The sequence below is a fragment of the Dreissena polymorpha genome, chromosome 7, assembly GCF_020536995.1.
Source record: "Dreissena polymorpha isolate Duluth1 chromosome 7, UMN_Dpol_1.0, whole genome shotgun sequence".
NCBI classification, from domain to species: Eukaryota; Metazoa; Mollusca; class Bivalvia; order Myida; family Dreissenidae; genus Dreissena; species Dreissena polymorpha.
The window spans coordinates 94,068,201-94,082,334 of record NC_068361.1 but is presented as its reverse complement, the minus strand read 5'-3'; the positions used below and the strand labels follow the sequence as shown (position 1 = coordinate 94,082,334).

At 34.9% G+C, this 14,134-nt stretch overlaps 1 protein-coding gene across 1 annotated transcript; it reads right to left on the bottom strand.

Moving 5' to 3' along the window:
• Positions 1–1,898: 1,898 nt before the first annotated feature.
• On the bottom strand, positions 1,899–13,018 carry LOC127839306 (uncharacterized). Its single transcript, XM_052367605.1, has 2 exons — positions 12,009–13,018; positions 1,899–3,154 (listed from the first exon to the last, which is right to left on the bottom strand). The coding sequence occupies exons 1-2, from the start codon at positions 12,844–12,846 to the stop codon at positions 2,289–2,291; spliced, it is 1,704 nt and encodes a 567-aa protein (XP_052223565.1). The 5' UTR covers positions 12,847–13,018; the 3' UTR covers positions 1,899–2,288.
• Positions 13,019–14,134: the final 1,116 nt, after the last annotated feature.

The following is a 14,134-nucleotide window of genomic DNA, read 5'->3' as shown; positions in this document are numbered from 1 at the left end:
TGTTTCAAGAAGATTGAACGATAAATATGAATTGTAGTGTTAACAATATTTTCTTTATTTTGACCAAGTGACCTAGGTTTTGACCTGGTGTGACCAAGTTTCGAACACGACAAAGATATGAATGAACATGTTCATGTTCTTAATTCTATCAAACAGTTCTGCATTATAAAAAAAACGTATACACTATAGTTAAGAAGAACCCGTTACAGTTTTATCACATCTTACAACATTTTGCCAATCTTGATAACAGCAGTCCATTGAGCACAGGGAAATCAAGAACTGGCTACTCGAGCCAAGAATAATAAGACTCTATTGGGTCAATATTGACCACAGCTGACCATTTCGTACAATACTGACCGCAACAGACAATTATGGAAAATACTGAGCATAATCTACGATTTCGGACATACTAACTAAAAACTGACCATTCTGGTGGAAGTAGTCTCAAAGAACCTCGTCGGGTTATCAAAATCTAACCTGCAAGTTTTAGTCATTTTACTTCAAGTTTTCGTTTTTAACATGATTTACAAAGGTGTGCGACATTTATCGTTAATGTTGCGACATATATCGGCAGTTGAATTTTTTTGCGACATTTTTCGTTAAAGTTTTGACATATATCGTCAGCAGGATTTGCGACATTTATCGTTCCTTGCGACATTTATCGTCAACGTTGCGACAAATCTCGTTGCCTGCGACATATAACGGCGATGCGACATTTAACGGCGCTTCAATTTAACTAACATACAATATTCAATACAATTTTATCGTAATTTGTGTTGCTGTAATAATGTTACAATTTTATCACATCTTACACCATTTGGCCAATCTTGATAACAGCAGTCCATTTAGAACAGGGAAATCAACAACTGGCTACTCGAGCCAAGAATTATAAGAATTGATTGGGTCAATATTGACCACAACTGACCATTTCGGACAATACTGACCGCAACTGACAATTATGGAAAATACTGACCACAATTGACCATTTCGGACAATACTAACTAAAAAGTGACCATTCTGTCGGAAGTCGGCTCAAAGAACCTCGTCGGGTAATCTAAATCTAACCTTAAAGTTTGAGTCATTTTACTTCAAGTTTTCTTATTAAACATGACTTACAAAGGTGTGCGACATTTATCGTTAATGTTGCGACATATATCGGCAGTTGAAATTTTTGCGACGTTTATCGTTAAAGTTGCGACATATATCGTCAGTAGGATTTGCGACATTTATCGTTCCTTGAGACATTTATCGTCAACGTTGCGACAAATCTCGTAGCCTTCGACATATGTGGCGCTACAGACGGTTTTAAATTAAAGCGAGTTCTCTCTCGGCCCCCGAAAATCGCGAAAACAAAAAATATTACAAAATGAAACTATTGGTTTATTTTAAAATAAAATAATAACAAAGCTAAGATAAAGAAAATATTATATAATTAATTTGATATAATCGTTTTGCTAATTTATTTGAAAACAAACAATCCTCTACATTGAAACGATACAAGGCATCTTAGACTATTGACAAGCAGACGTGACACGCTGGGAAATCGAGTTCTAGTCGATTTTGTTGATAATTGAGCGTTGTTCTGAGAAAACTAAGCTTAATGCATGTACAGTCCGTACAGACTAATCAGGGACGACACTTTCCGCTTTTATGGAATTTTTAGTTGCAAGGAAGTCCCTTCTTACCGATATCAAGATTAGGCGGAATGTGTCGTCTCTGATTAGCCTGTGCGGACTGCACAGGCCAATCTGGGACGACACTTTACGCACATGCATTAAGCCCAGTTTTCTTGGAACGCGACTCAATAATAAATCTTGTTGTGTATGTTGGCTTAACAAGCATTATTTTGAATGAACGCAAATTGTTTATGGCATTAAGAAAACATATGCATAGCAGTGTTCAGTTATAGTTATTATTTTCAAAAATTATCATACATTTAGAAATATTTAACGCGCCTAACTACCGTACACACCGGTTACGTTGCATGAAATGCGAATTTAAATAGAATTACATATACAATATATTTAAATGTCTTCAAATAAACACTAAAATAGTTATTGAAGGTAAGTATAAAGACACATATTACATTATAATACATGCAAAATACATAGGTAGTTCGGAATCTTTTGAAATTCTTCAACGATAAAACCTTCTTACAACACTATTTAATTTTAATTAATCGGAATAGTATTCCGAGTTGTTTAACACAAACAATACACGAAAGTCAATATTTAATAATTGTGTAGAAAGCCTGATCACATGAATAACATTACCATCTTACTAGTCAGCTAACTCATTGCCGGTGATATCTTATACAATTGAAGTTTCTTGACGCCTTTACAGTTGTTAGACACCACCAGCCTGGTACCGTCCTTAGACATACATATGCTGTACGGTCCCTTCATATCCACTGGGTATGTACCGAGTATTTTACCGTTAATGGTCAGGTGCACGATGGAGTGCTTATCCTTACTGCACACCAGCACTGTGTCACCTGGCCCTGGACAGGCACCACGAGGTTCCTGTATGTTCTCATTAGTGACTGCTCTAGACGTGCGATTCAGGGTGTCGTACAAGTACACTGTGTGAGCGAGTCGGTCAGTCAGTACTAACGTGTTCTTAGACTGGACATACGTGCACCTACTCTCATCTACTTCGTACTTCTTCATAGGAAACGTCAGGAAGTGATCAAAGTCTGACTCTACCCCGTCCACTGATATCATTCTAAGTGGACGAGGATCATCGTACGTACTCACGACCATGTTAGATGGAGACATGCAGCATATAGAGAAGAACATTGATGTTGTATTGATCTCCCTGGTCAGTGAAATGGTATTGTCTGTACTCACAGACAGGAGACATACTTCTTGACCAGAAATCGTTACACACAGTGTATCATGAGACACACATACTACGCATATTGGGCTACCCTTGAACTTGTACGGTGTACCAAGTCTCTGTAGTTGCTCATTCAGTATGATACATTTCATGTTATTGTTATCCACGGCTACCAGTCTCCCGTCCGGCAGGAAGTCCAGTCCACTGAGGAGAGGCTCCTTCTTATCATCTCCAGTCTTTGGTAGATCCACGGATACGAGCAGCTCCAGGGTGACTGGCCTTGGTTGGGATGATAAGCAAATGGGACTGGTATTCACTGAAATAATAATAATAATAAATAATAAGAAAAATGAAATAAATTGACTAACGAAACTCTTATATTTAAATGACATTTAACACTTTTTTATGCAAAAACAAAACCGCAATTACATTTATTTGGGATTGGAACGAGTGATATTTGGAAGGAAAGTCATGCTGTGCAATTCTGGGATTCGTGGGTATTGTGAACGCTTTGTTACTAATTCACCAACTTAATCGACGAACAGCGTTACAAACACGATACATTTCCCTTTGATTGTTTTATCAATAATCCAAACGACCCTTTTTTTCTTGGAATATAATATATTATTTATTTTTGGATCTTTTGAAAAGCGTTTAAATGCAATCAGTGAACGGTTGCATCAAATCACAGTTTCAATTTAATCGTTGCAATGCCTCCACAGACGGAGTGGGACTGAATAAATCATCATATGTTCAAAGCACTGTATTTGCATTGCTACAAACGCGAATTCGCATCAAAATACACCGTACAAAACTGTCAAAAAGTTGAAAAATCTCAGAGTCTTACAATAGGTCCGAAAGGACCCCTGGTCGCTAAGACGCTTGACATCGGGCTTTAAAAGAGGCTTACAGATTTAAGGTGAGCTAGATACATGTGCGTTTAGAATAGATTTACCACGCTTTGCTTAGGATTCGCATCAACGTGCACGTTTAATCTAACGTGGTCTTATGATATCTAAGGAGTAATTTTTAATACATGGAATTTTCAAGAGCCGTATACAGTTACATTTGGAATGAATGATGAAGTTAATCTGTTTAACATTTTGTGTTAACGTCTATGAATAAAACAGTAACAGGAGACCGAGTTGTTCTGAATAATTATTTACTCGATTGTGGCCATCACGTTTATATCTGGTGTCCCCTAACGTACGATCACGAACGCACGATAATCCACTCGTGGATGATTGTGATCCGTCTCTCACATTCGGAGCTGGATTTGAAGATTGATGGAAGACAATACGTCGTGAAACGATGTTTTTGTGCCCGGATGCAATCTGGTCACAATTTGTAATATTTCAGATACAGGTCTATGCGTTTATCACGAATTACTGCCATCCGTAACGAAGTAATACGAGTAGGCTCGTTGTGTTTGCCACAAATATAATGGATACTGATCACTAACTGTAGAACGATTCGCTAAACAAACCTCGTAACTGATCGCGGTCGTTTTATCGAACATTTTAGGCTTTTACAAATGGAGATGCGTTTTCAAACGACGCGATACCTTACCTAGTGATCTGGTGTGCGACCAGTCCAGATTTCAAACGACGCGATACCTTACCTAGTGATCTGGTGTGCGACCAATCCAGATTTCAAACGACGCGATACCTTACCTAGTGATCTGGTCTGCGACCAGTTCAGATACGATTACACGTGTTCGAATCTGATTATCTAAAACGAGCCTACGACAGAATGTCGATATGACACGAGGATCTATATATATGTACGTACAAGGATCAGCAAGATAAGAATCTAGCATGCAAACTAATGTCCGCGGTAGATTGTTATAATTTTAGTTCCTCAATCTAGTATGTGTAAACGTATGTATGTAAAAATAAATAATAACACGAGTTTTACGTTGATCCTATTTAGAAACAGTTATTCATTATTTACAATCCGAAAACAGTTTCTTTTGTCAATATCTTTTGAGATTTTCTAAATATGGGATATTAAATATCACATGATTGGATTAAATGTAATTTACGAAAAAATGTGATGTTGCACGAAGTGCATTACAGTGCATTACAGTGCATTACATGGGCTATGCCAAATAAACACCAATCGATAAACTTTTTAAACAAGAATAAAGTTACCCCTATAAAATAACAAATTGGTGTGAAACACATCTTAAAAGTTGTTGATGTCTTGATGTTACTCGTGAAAGAGTTGAGTTAACAGATCCGCAAAAAGATTTTTTTCGTTACTGAAAAGCTATGAATTTACAATACGTAAACTATAGTGACTATTTACTAAATTAACATCAGTAAAATAAACCAACGCAGCTTAAACAAATCAAAGCGCTAAAGGCGCTGTAGATATCCGATATTTTTGCGTAACAGTTGGGGAAACTCACTCATCAAAATGAAATGCTTATAAAATAGCGAGTGCGAATTAAACACAAGTTCAAGAAGCACGGCACCCTACACATGCTCTTATTGATTTTACTTATAACAGAAATAACAGAAAAATGACAGTAATCGAATGATTCTCAGAAAGATTATAAAACATGATGCTTGTTAAATACAATAACCAATCAGTATCAAATCAAATTTTATGCAATCACCTTAAAAGGATTATATATCGACAAAAAATCGCATTCCAATTACAGTATAAATGCAAAACTGTACGTGTATATAAAATGACGCATAGTTTTATTTCATAACTGTTTAATATATTTCATGTATGTGTTATCACTTATTAACAAAAGGACTTCATACTATACTGGTTTAAATTATATATATATATATATATATATATATATATATATATATATATATATATATATATATATAGTATTGAGTAATTTTGTTAATAAATGATAACGCTTACATGAAATATAAACAGTTATGAAATAGCAATATGTGAAGTAATCGAATATGTAAATCCTGTATCTCTCCGTACTTCGAACAGGTATCCGTTCCGTCAGCCACCGCTTTAATATTCATTAACAATATTTTCATTTCTTTTCAAAAATTCAATTGCGTATTGATAAAAAAATCCGTAAGTTCCAGTTAAAATTTTAGTTACGTCTTTGCATGGTGAGCGGTGTAATGAAATCATTAAAGAAGTATTGTAAACGATTAATACTTATGTTACTATATATTTAGAGGTTAATACCTCGTTGCTTGAGGGCCAGAAGTGATAATCGGCCCGCAGAGTGAATAATCACTCTGCGGGCCGATTATCACTTCTGGCCCTCAAGCAACGATGGTATTAACGTCTTTAATACTTAATGCCCGTTAGCTGTACTATTTATTACAGAACCAGCTTTAGGTACTTTAATTTTTATTCAATTTATCACGCAATTAATGACGTATCTCATGTGACGTAATTTCTGTGACGAAAACGGGGATTAAGTATTATAAACGTTAATACCATCGTTGCTTGAGTGCCAAAAGCCCTCAAGCAACGAGGTATTAACCTCTAAATAATCAATGTGCATGCGAAACCTCTTTTACAGTAAGTGTTACAGTAATACATATTTTATGAAAACCAAAATCATTCAACATTCAACGTTCGCTACATTTAAATGTCTTGTTGTTTTTATAGTAAACATGCGACGAGCGTTCTGTGTTTGCTGCATATAATCAAATATTGCGTGAAAATGTATATTTATATGTATCTGCATGTACCTATCCTTAATAGACCATCGTAATAAACCCCAAATACACCTTAGTTTTAAAAGTGCTTATTGAATAAACAATAGACTTCTGTTATGCTACCGCATAACGAAACTCTTTACTAATGCACTCTATTGTTAAATACACATCAAACAGTTTATTTGAAAGTTAAAACGGTCGATTTCTACACTTTTTGATGAAAGCGATTCCAAAAATATGATATTCATGTTACTAGCGGTTGTCATAATTATCCGTTTGTATGATCAGAGGCGAAGCCATAGACACGTTTAATACGATGCAGTTAAGGATTCAGAGGCCATGTACAGCCACCTTCCCCCTACCACCACCAGTGGAATTTTTTCTATACAATCTCTGAGTTCAACGGCTACCTTTTGAATTTCTGCTACGATGCGATATCACTATGGTTAGTTAAGTTTACAGTATTCTAAATATGTTTGGTTTTCAATTTTGTACTCTCTACAAGAGGAACATCATTTATTTGAAGACATAATTCTCTGTATGGTCACTTGCCATGACTTAATTTTTTAATATTTCTGTGTGCATATTGTAGGAAAACCACTGCTATATACTAAAAGTTCACTGTTTTACTTTTGGGTTGGAGACTTATTTTACTAAATGATGCCTTATCCATACTGCAAAAATGTCTGCGGTTCCATGTTGGCGGAAAGTGGCTCTGTTTACATGTTCATGGATTGCGCACAAGCTATTGATGCGTTAGTGGCGCATAAAGTTTCCGGCGTTGAATTCTGACTTCATGTAGGACATAAAGGCTACACAATCAATCAATATGCCTTTGATTTTAAGTCGGAAAGCAATTTAGACCTTGTTCGGTCATATTATGGGGGGAGGATCTATTTGAAATACAACAATTGCAGATCAAAATTTCTGATTTCATGTCACTATTATTATCATCGCTTAAGCATCCAGACATCACCATTTAAACTAAATATGTCGTTTGAATAATGTTCTCCAAAGTCCACGCATTTAGTTGTTATTATATCTCGCAAGCGGTGCAGAATTTATAAAGGCAATTTGGAAATAAACGCAGTTGTATTGTTTGTGAACTATCGATTTTTATTTCCACAATTTACAAATTTCAAGAGATTTAAAGTAGAACAGGTATACTATATGGATAGAGCAAAACCAATAATAGTCGGTCAATAAAAGATCATAATGGTTGCATGCGGTAACTAGATATTCAAACGGAGCCTCTGAGTCAATTAGATAGGTAAGAAGAAAAGGCAATATTCAAATTATTGATCAGAACGAAACGGATCAGACGAACTTTTATGATCGGTTTGAACGGTTCATGATATATTTACTGTGTGAACAAAAAAGAAACACAACAGATTCGCACCTCTCATAAAACTGTCAACGTCTGTCACCTATGGGCTTGATTTAAAGCTTAAGGTATTTAATTGAAAACAAACTTAGGATAAAATATGATGACGAAACTAGTTTATCATAGCGACACTCAAATCTATATGTATTCCACATACATTTCTCAACGGTGATACTGTGGAGATGTATTACAATTTTCATTCCTCTATGTAGAATTATACAAGATATGTATTTGTTTTGAAGACATAACATGATCCGGCAATAACCTTTTGTTACATGGCTATTTCAAATTAATCACAGGCCGTCCTGTTCTTCAGACAACAGCTAAAATACTATAGAATTGGCTGGCTCCTATTATTTGGCAATATTTTATATTCAGCCATATTTGTACAATCTAATAAACCTTTTTATGAGAAAGTCAATTATATTTCGACAATATTCATAACAGACTTTTAAGAAACACATTATTGAGTTAAACAATTTGGACGTATGCGAACTTCGAATAAAGGAACAGTTTATTTAAATATTAGGTCTGTTTTTGAATTTTCGAATACTCGTTCCCGTCCATAATTAACCGGGACGAGGGGCTGGAACTTCCGCCTGTGTACAATTCTCTCCTCGTGTCACGTGACCATCCTACGTCACGTGACTCGCTCAACTGACCAGCACATCGCTGATGAAGACTATGTGATATAGTCGAAATATCCGAGTATGCAAATATTGCTCTGAGTTATGGAATTTATTGACTCAAATAGAAGACAATAATTATGAACGATGTCGATATATTGTACTTTGTTAAAAAAACAAACTCTGTTCATTGGATGAAGAGTGTGCTTAGAAAACGTCTGTGGTTCTTATAAATCTATGCTTAATATTTTCTGTATAAATCTCAGATATCCGTACAGAGAGTTGGATTCTGTTAAGTACGTAATACCGTTAGGGCCATCTCGGTAACACATTAAAATCCAGAGGGCGACAATGCGATAGTACGATGTCGACAATGCGATAGTACGATGGCGACAATGCGACAGTACAATGACGACAATGCGACAGTGCGACAATACGATGGCGACAGTGCAAAAGTACGACAGCGACAATGCGATAATACGATGACGACAGTACGACAGCGCGATAGTACGTTGGCGACCATGCGATGGTCATATGGTACTGTCGCCATTGTATCATCGCATTGTCGCCATCGTACTATCGCGCTATCGTGCTGTCGTCATCGTATTATCGTATTGTCGCCATCGTATAATCGCACTGTCGCCATCGTATTGTCGCATTGTCGTCATCGTACTGTCGCATTGTCGTCTATCGCCTTCCGGTACTCATGCGCACATCGTATTTTTTACTAGATGGAGCTACTTTTAAAAATACTTTACAGTACGGCATACCTTACATCAATACCCATTCTATAACTTAATAAGAATTTGATTTCATAATAACTGTAACCTTTTTCAAAGTACATCTTTATGAAGTCATCTTTTTTGTTTCTGCAATAAGAATAGTTTGTGTACCGGAAGTCGATAGTCGACAATGCGATAGTACGATTGCGACAATGCGACAATGCGATAGTGCGATAATACGATGACTACAATTCGACAATACGATGGCGACAGTGCGATAATACGATGGCGACAATGCGACAGTACGAAGACGACAATACGACAGTGCGACAATACGATGGCGACAGTGCGATAGTACGATCGCGACAATGCGATAATACGATGACGACAGTACGATGACTATCGCATTGTCGCCATCGTTCTATTGTGTTGTCGCATTGTCGCCATCTGTACTATCGCATTGCCGCCATCGTAATATCGCATTGTCGCCATCGTACTATCGCACTATCGCATTGACGCCCTCTAGATTTTAATGTGGAACCACGATGGCCTAACGGTATTCCGTAGTTAAGCGTAACGCGCTGATAACATGGCTAGGGCAGATAATCACTGAGAGTATTTCTATTTTGCATGACCTATTTAGAGCTTTTGAATGACCACCTGTGCTGTGTTAATTAAGTATTTCTTTCAGTCATTATCCTTGGCGATAAATGCACAGTTTTGAGACTTCAAATTGTCACATAATGGCATAAAAATCCACTGACATCCTTAAATTGTAACAGGTATATGATAAGGATTTGTAAATGATACTACGCTCTCAATGAATTAATCATTTAATGAAAGTACGATATCTGCTTATTACGCTACTTTCTTCCCGATTGTTACTTAAAATTTGAATATGCACTGATTTTTTTTTTATATTTTGAAATTGTTTTAAACATATCATGTGTTAATCAACATTCTAACCAAAATATACCATGCATACGTTTGACTAATTATTTAGCAAAGCAAAACTTGGTTTCTTTCCGCTTGTAAGAAACGCCGCAATTCCACAATTCCTTCACAGTGTTACCACGAAATTATGAAGCATCATACCGCATTTTTTGCATATATGTTTTACTTTGCGACATAACGCATACATTTTGCTATGTGTTCTCTGAGTGTTTTGCTAGCTCTAGACATAAGAATTGTTAAAAATAAAATGTTCCAAACATATGTATAACAACAAAATGTATAACTGAACCAAAATCTTATCTCTTCAAATGGAACTTCTTTCGTCGCGCGAATGCGGGTTAAGTTTGAAACTGTTGTATCTCACAAAATGTAAACAAGATACACCTGTTTGCACTCAACCCTTAGTTTTTGTGAGATTTAGTGAATAGTAGTAAAACCATGCTTTGGCCACAATTGTATAGTATTTACATTACTGCTCTTAAACAAACAACTATAAATCGGAAGTTGCATGTACACTCAATTTTGCTGATAACAATATAACAGGTTGGGTGATCTTAAACGGGTGTACAACTAAGCGAAATGTTAATGTTCAAACACTAAAAAGGCGGGATTCGGTTTAAAAGGTTATCATTTACTTTGGTGATTTATTCTGTGAATATGTAAATTATGATCATGCTGATTCTATTACAACATCATTCCGTTACACTTACCATATAGACATTGGTTGTTCACAGAAATATGTTACTGAAGCATGCGGTCAAATGTACATTTCGACTGCTAAAAAAACGCACATTTCATAAGCACTCGTGTCATCAAAACTAAATTAGTCCAACTTGGTCGAAAAATAATTATGTTTATTGGTAAACGTAGTTTCTACGTTAATTTTATTATAAGTTTAGCCGTTTAAATGCAAACAAACTGCTTTATTATTAGATTCAATGCAGCAGTAAATTGCATAACACTATAAAAAGTTTTTCAGTAGTGTGTGACCGACATCGAGCGAAAGCTATTTTTCTTGTACTTAAAGCAAAGTAAACTGCACTTAAAACAGATAGGTACACAGGATCATTGGACTTCATGAAGTTCCTAATTAAAATTTTCACGAAGAACTGCCTTTATGTCTTAAAATATTTTCGCCTGTCTTCATTTGCAAACTGAATATTGAGAATTGAAAGATTCTGCTTTAATATAACGACTTTACGCCTTAATTGCATTAAAGTTTATAAAAAAAGCACATTTATCAACAAAACGTTTATACTATACTGACACACGATATTCGTCATAGTTTTTTGAATATATAACCTATATGGATAAAAACAAAACATTGTGTTAGGTATATGACTAAACAATTGACATTAAAAACTATGTGATGGCTTAATATTGATTATATATATAAATATATATATTATAAGTGAAAGATTGAGCTTTTAACGTTTATTATTAGACGTAGAAGTAGCAGTTAATATACAACGAATCGGTATGTCTGCACTCATTATACTATGTGTGCATTGGGAATATTCTTAGAACAAGTTAATGCGTCCCACATTATTCAAATAAATTAAATTTTACAGAATGTCAGTCTCTTATTTCTTGGATTTTTCTTTTATTAAAATTAACCGACGAAAGTGTTGATTGTTCGAATATATGTATCTACATGTTTATCTTAAACTATAATTACACTTAAGGATGTAGCATTGTTAATGGTTAGCATTGTCAATCGTCTACATACAGTAAATATAAATTCATTTTATATTCGAATTTAAGACTTGAAAAGTAATGGAAAGAATCGTTATTGCTATAACGATCATGCATATATTTGAAATACCTTTCTGGATTTGGAGTTTTATAAAATCTTTTCCCATCTCAAGTAATGATGTTAGCTCTCTTGGACAAGACAACGAAAGATCAGGCGTAACTTGTTCAGCTTGAATCATTTTATTTTTCTCTTCCATACGTTTCAAAATGATATATTTTTGCTGTGGCGTTCCGCGTTCTGCAATTGCAGAGCAAATTGTCAATATTGTATGTAGATCTTCTTTCACCTTTGTACAGACTGTTTGGCTTCTCTTGATTTCCCCAGACTTGAAAGCGGTTGCTTCAGATTGAACGTTATTCTGAGCCTCTTTAAAAAGTTTAAGGATACGGATTTGTATTGCATCTAATTCTGCATTGACTTTTGAAACGGATTTGTTCAAATCACTATCCTGACGCTTACTTTCAGCTATGATTAAGTCAGCATCGGAGTCCAATTTAATCAACGAATGCTTTAAATCATCAATGTTTGTAAGTTCTTTCTCAGGTACGCTGTCTATTTCTTCTAATTGGCCACATTTCCCATGTATGATAAGGCAGGAATTGCAACATAGCTTTGAATGTTCCTGGCAGAAAAACTTGATCTTCTTGTTGTGCTCCTGACACCTGTCCAATCCTTTCATTTCCACGATGTCAAAAAATCCGACAATGTTATGTTTTCCAGGCTTATAAACTATGTGTGGATTTTTGCAGGAATCACACAGATATTCCAAACAATCATCACAAAAAACCGTTGCTGTTTTGGATATGTTACTTTTCATACAAGGCTCACATGATTGTGTTACAGAAAATTTTCCAATAAAGTCGCCTGCATTTTCCCGGATTGAATCCCGAGCCCCCCCAGTTGCCATTTTAACTTATTTATTTTTGCCTGTTTCTAATTTCAATTTCCTAAAATATACTAAACGAACATATAAGTCGAAATAGATGAAACAAATATTCGTTTTTATAATAACTTATATTTGATATTAACGCATACAAAAATATCCAGCTTTTTAAAACCTTCCGCTTGTGTGATTAATCTAGAATGCTCTTGACGTGTGTTAACTTCCGTTCATTGTTCGCAGTCCAGCGCCTGTTTAGTCATGACTTGTAGTATAGTGTAATCAAAGTGCTGAAAGCACTACATTTGTTCGCTCTTTGAATATATTTAATATTACAGTCACTTGAAATGAAGTTCGACTTTTTAACATAGGCCAATCGAACGGCGAAGAAAAATTCAAACCCCAATGTAATTTTACTTTACTTGTCTACAGTTGTGAGATTTCGGTAAAAACATCTTAGAGAAAAATTACTATCTCAAAATATTATACAGGATTCACACAAACTCCACGTGTGATAAAAATATGAAGATTAGTTAAAAGAAGTTCAGTCATATTCAACTTTATTGCAACCGAAAGGGAGGAAATCTTAACATACAGGAAATAAGTACGCTTTGTTTAACCAGATGGCAACATAATGTTTTTTTTAAGGTAAATAACAAAGAAACAAACATTGAAACTAAAACACTATACCGGTATATATTTATTTTAAGAAATTGCATAAAGGAACATGCATTAATTTACCAACGAATAGGCAAAAATTGCATATTGTAAATACCAATTAACCTCTAAAATTGAACACAATTTCTATCTCTGAAAAGAAAAATATTATATTAACACAATATTATTTTGTAACGATAATTAAAAAAACACACATTTGTATGACCGCACTGCTCGTATTTAATTTCATTCTGAACATTTATATAATAAATAAACATGTTACGAGATAACTAACAACTTGCCCAGATATTTATAAAATAAAATTATGTGAACATTGGAAATACTGTACAACAATTAATTAACAATTATGGAAAAAGTAAAGCAATCTGACTTGACTTGATGCATAGGCATATTTGCGTCCCTTGCACTATTTCTGCTTACTTGACAAAGAACGCAGACAAATACTGATAGTGATAACATGAGGAATATTAGCCTATACAAAACATTTTATTATTTGCATTGTCTGTTTTTAAGAAGGTTTGGAACAAGCGTCAAATAAAATAATATTCGGGAGGTTCAAAAGTACTTCAAGATGTTTCAGTAAAAGAAAATTATGCAAAGTACCACTTTTGAATCAATTATTTTAACCATATTATTC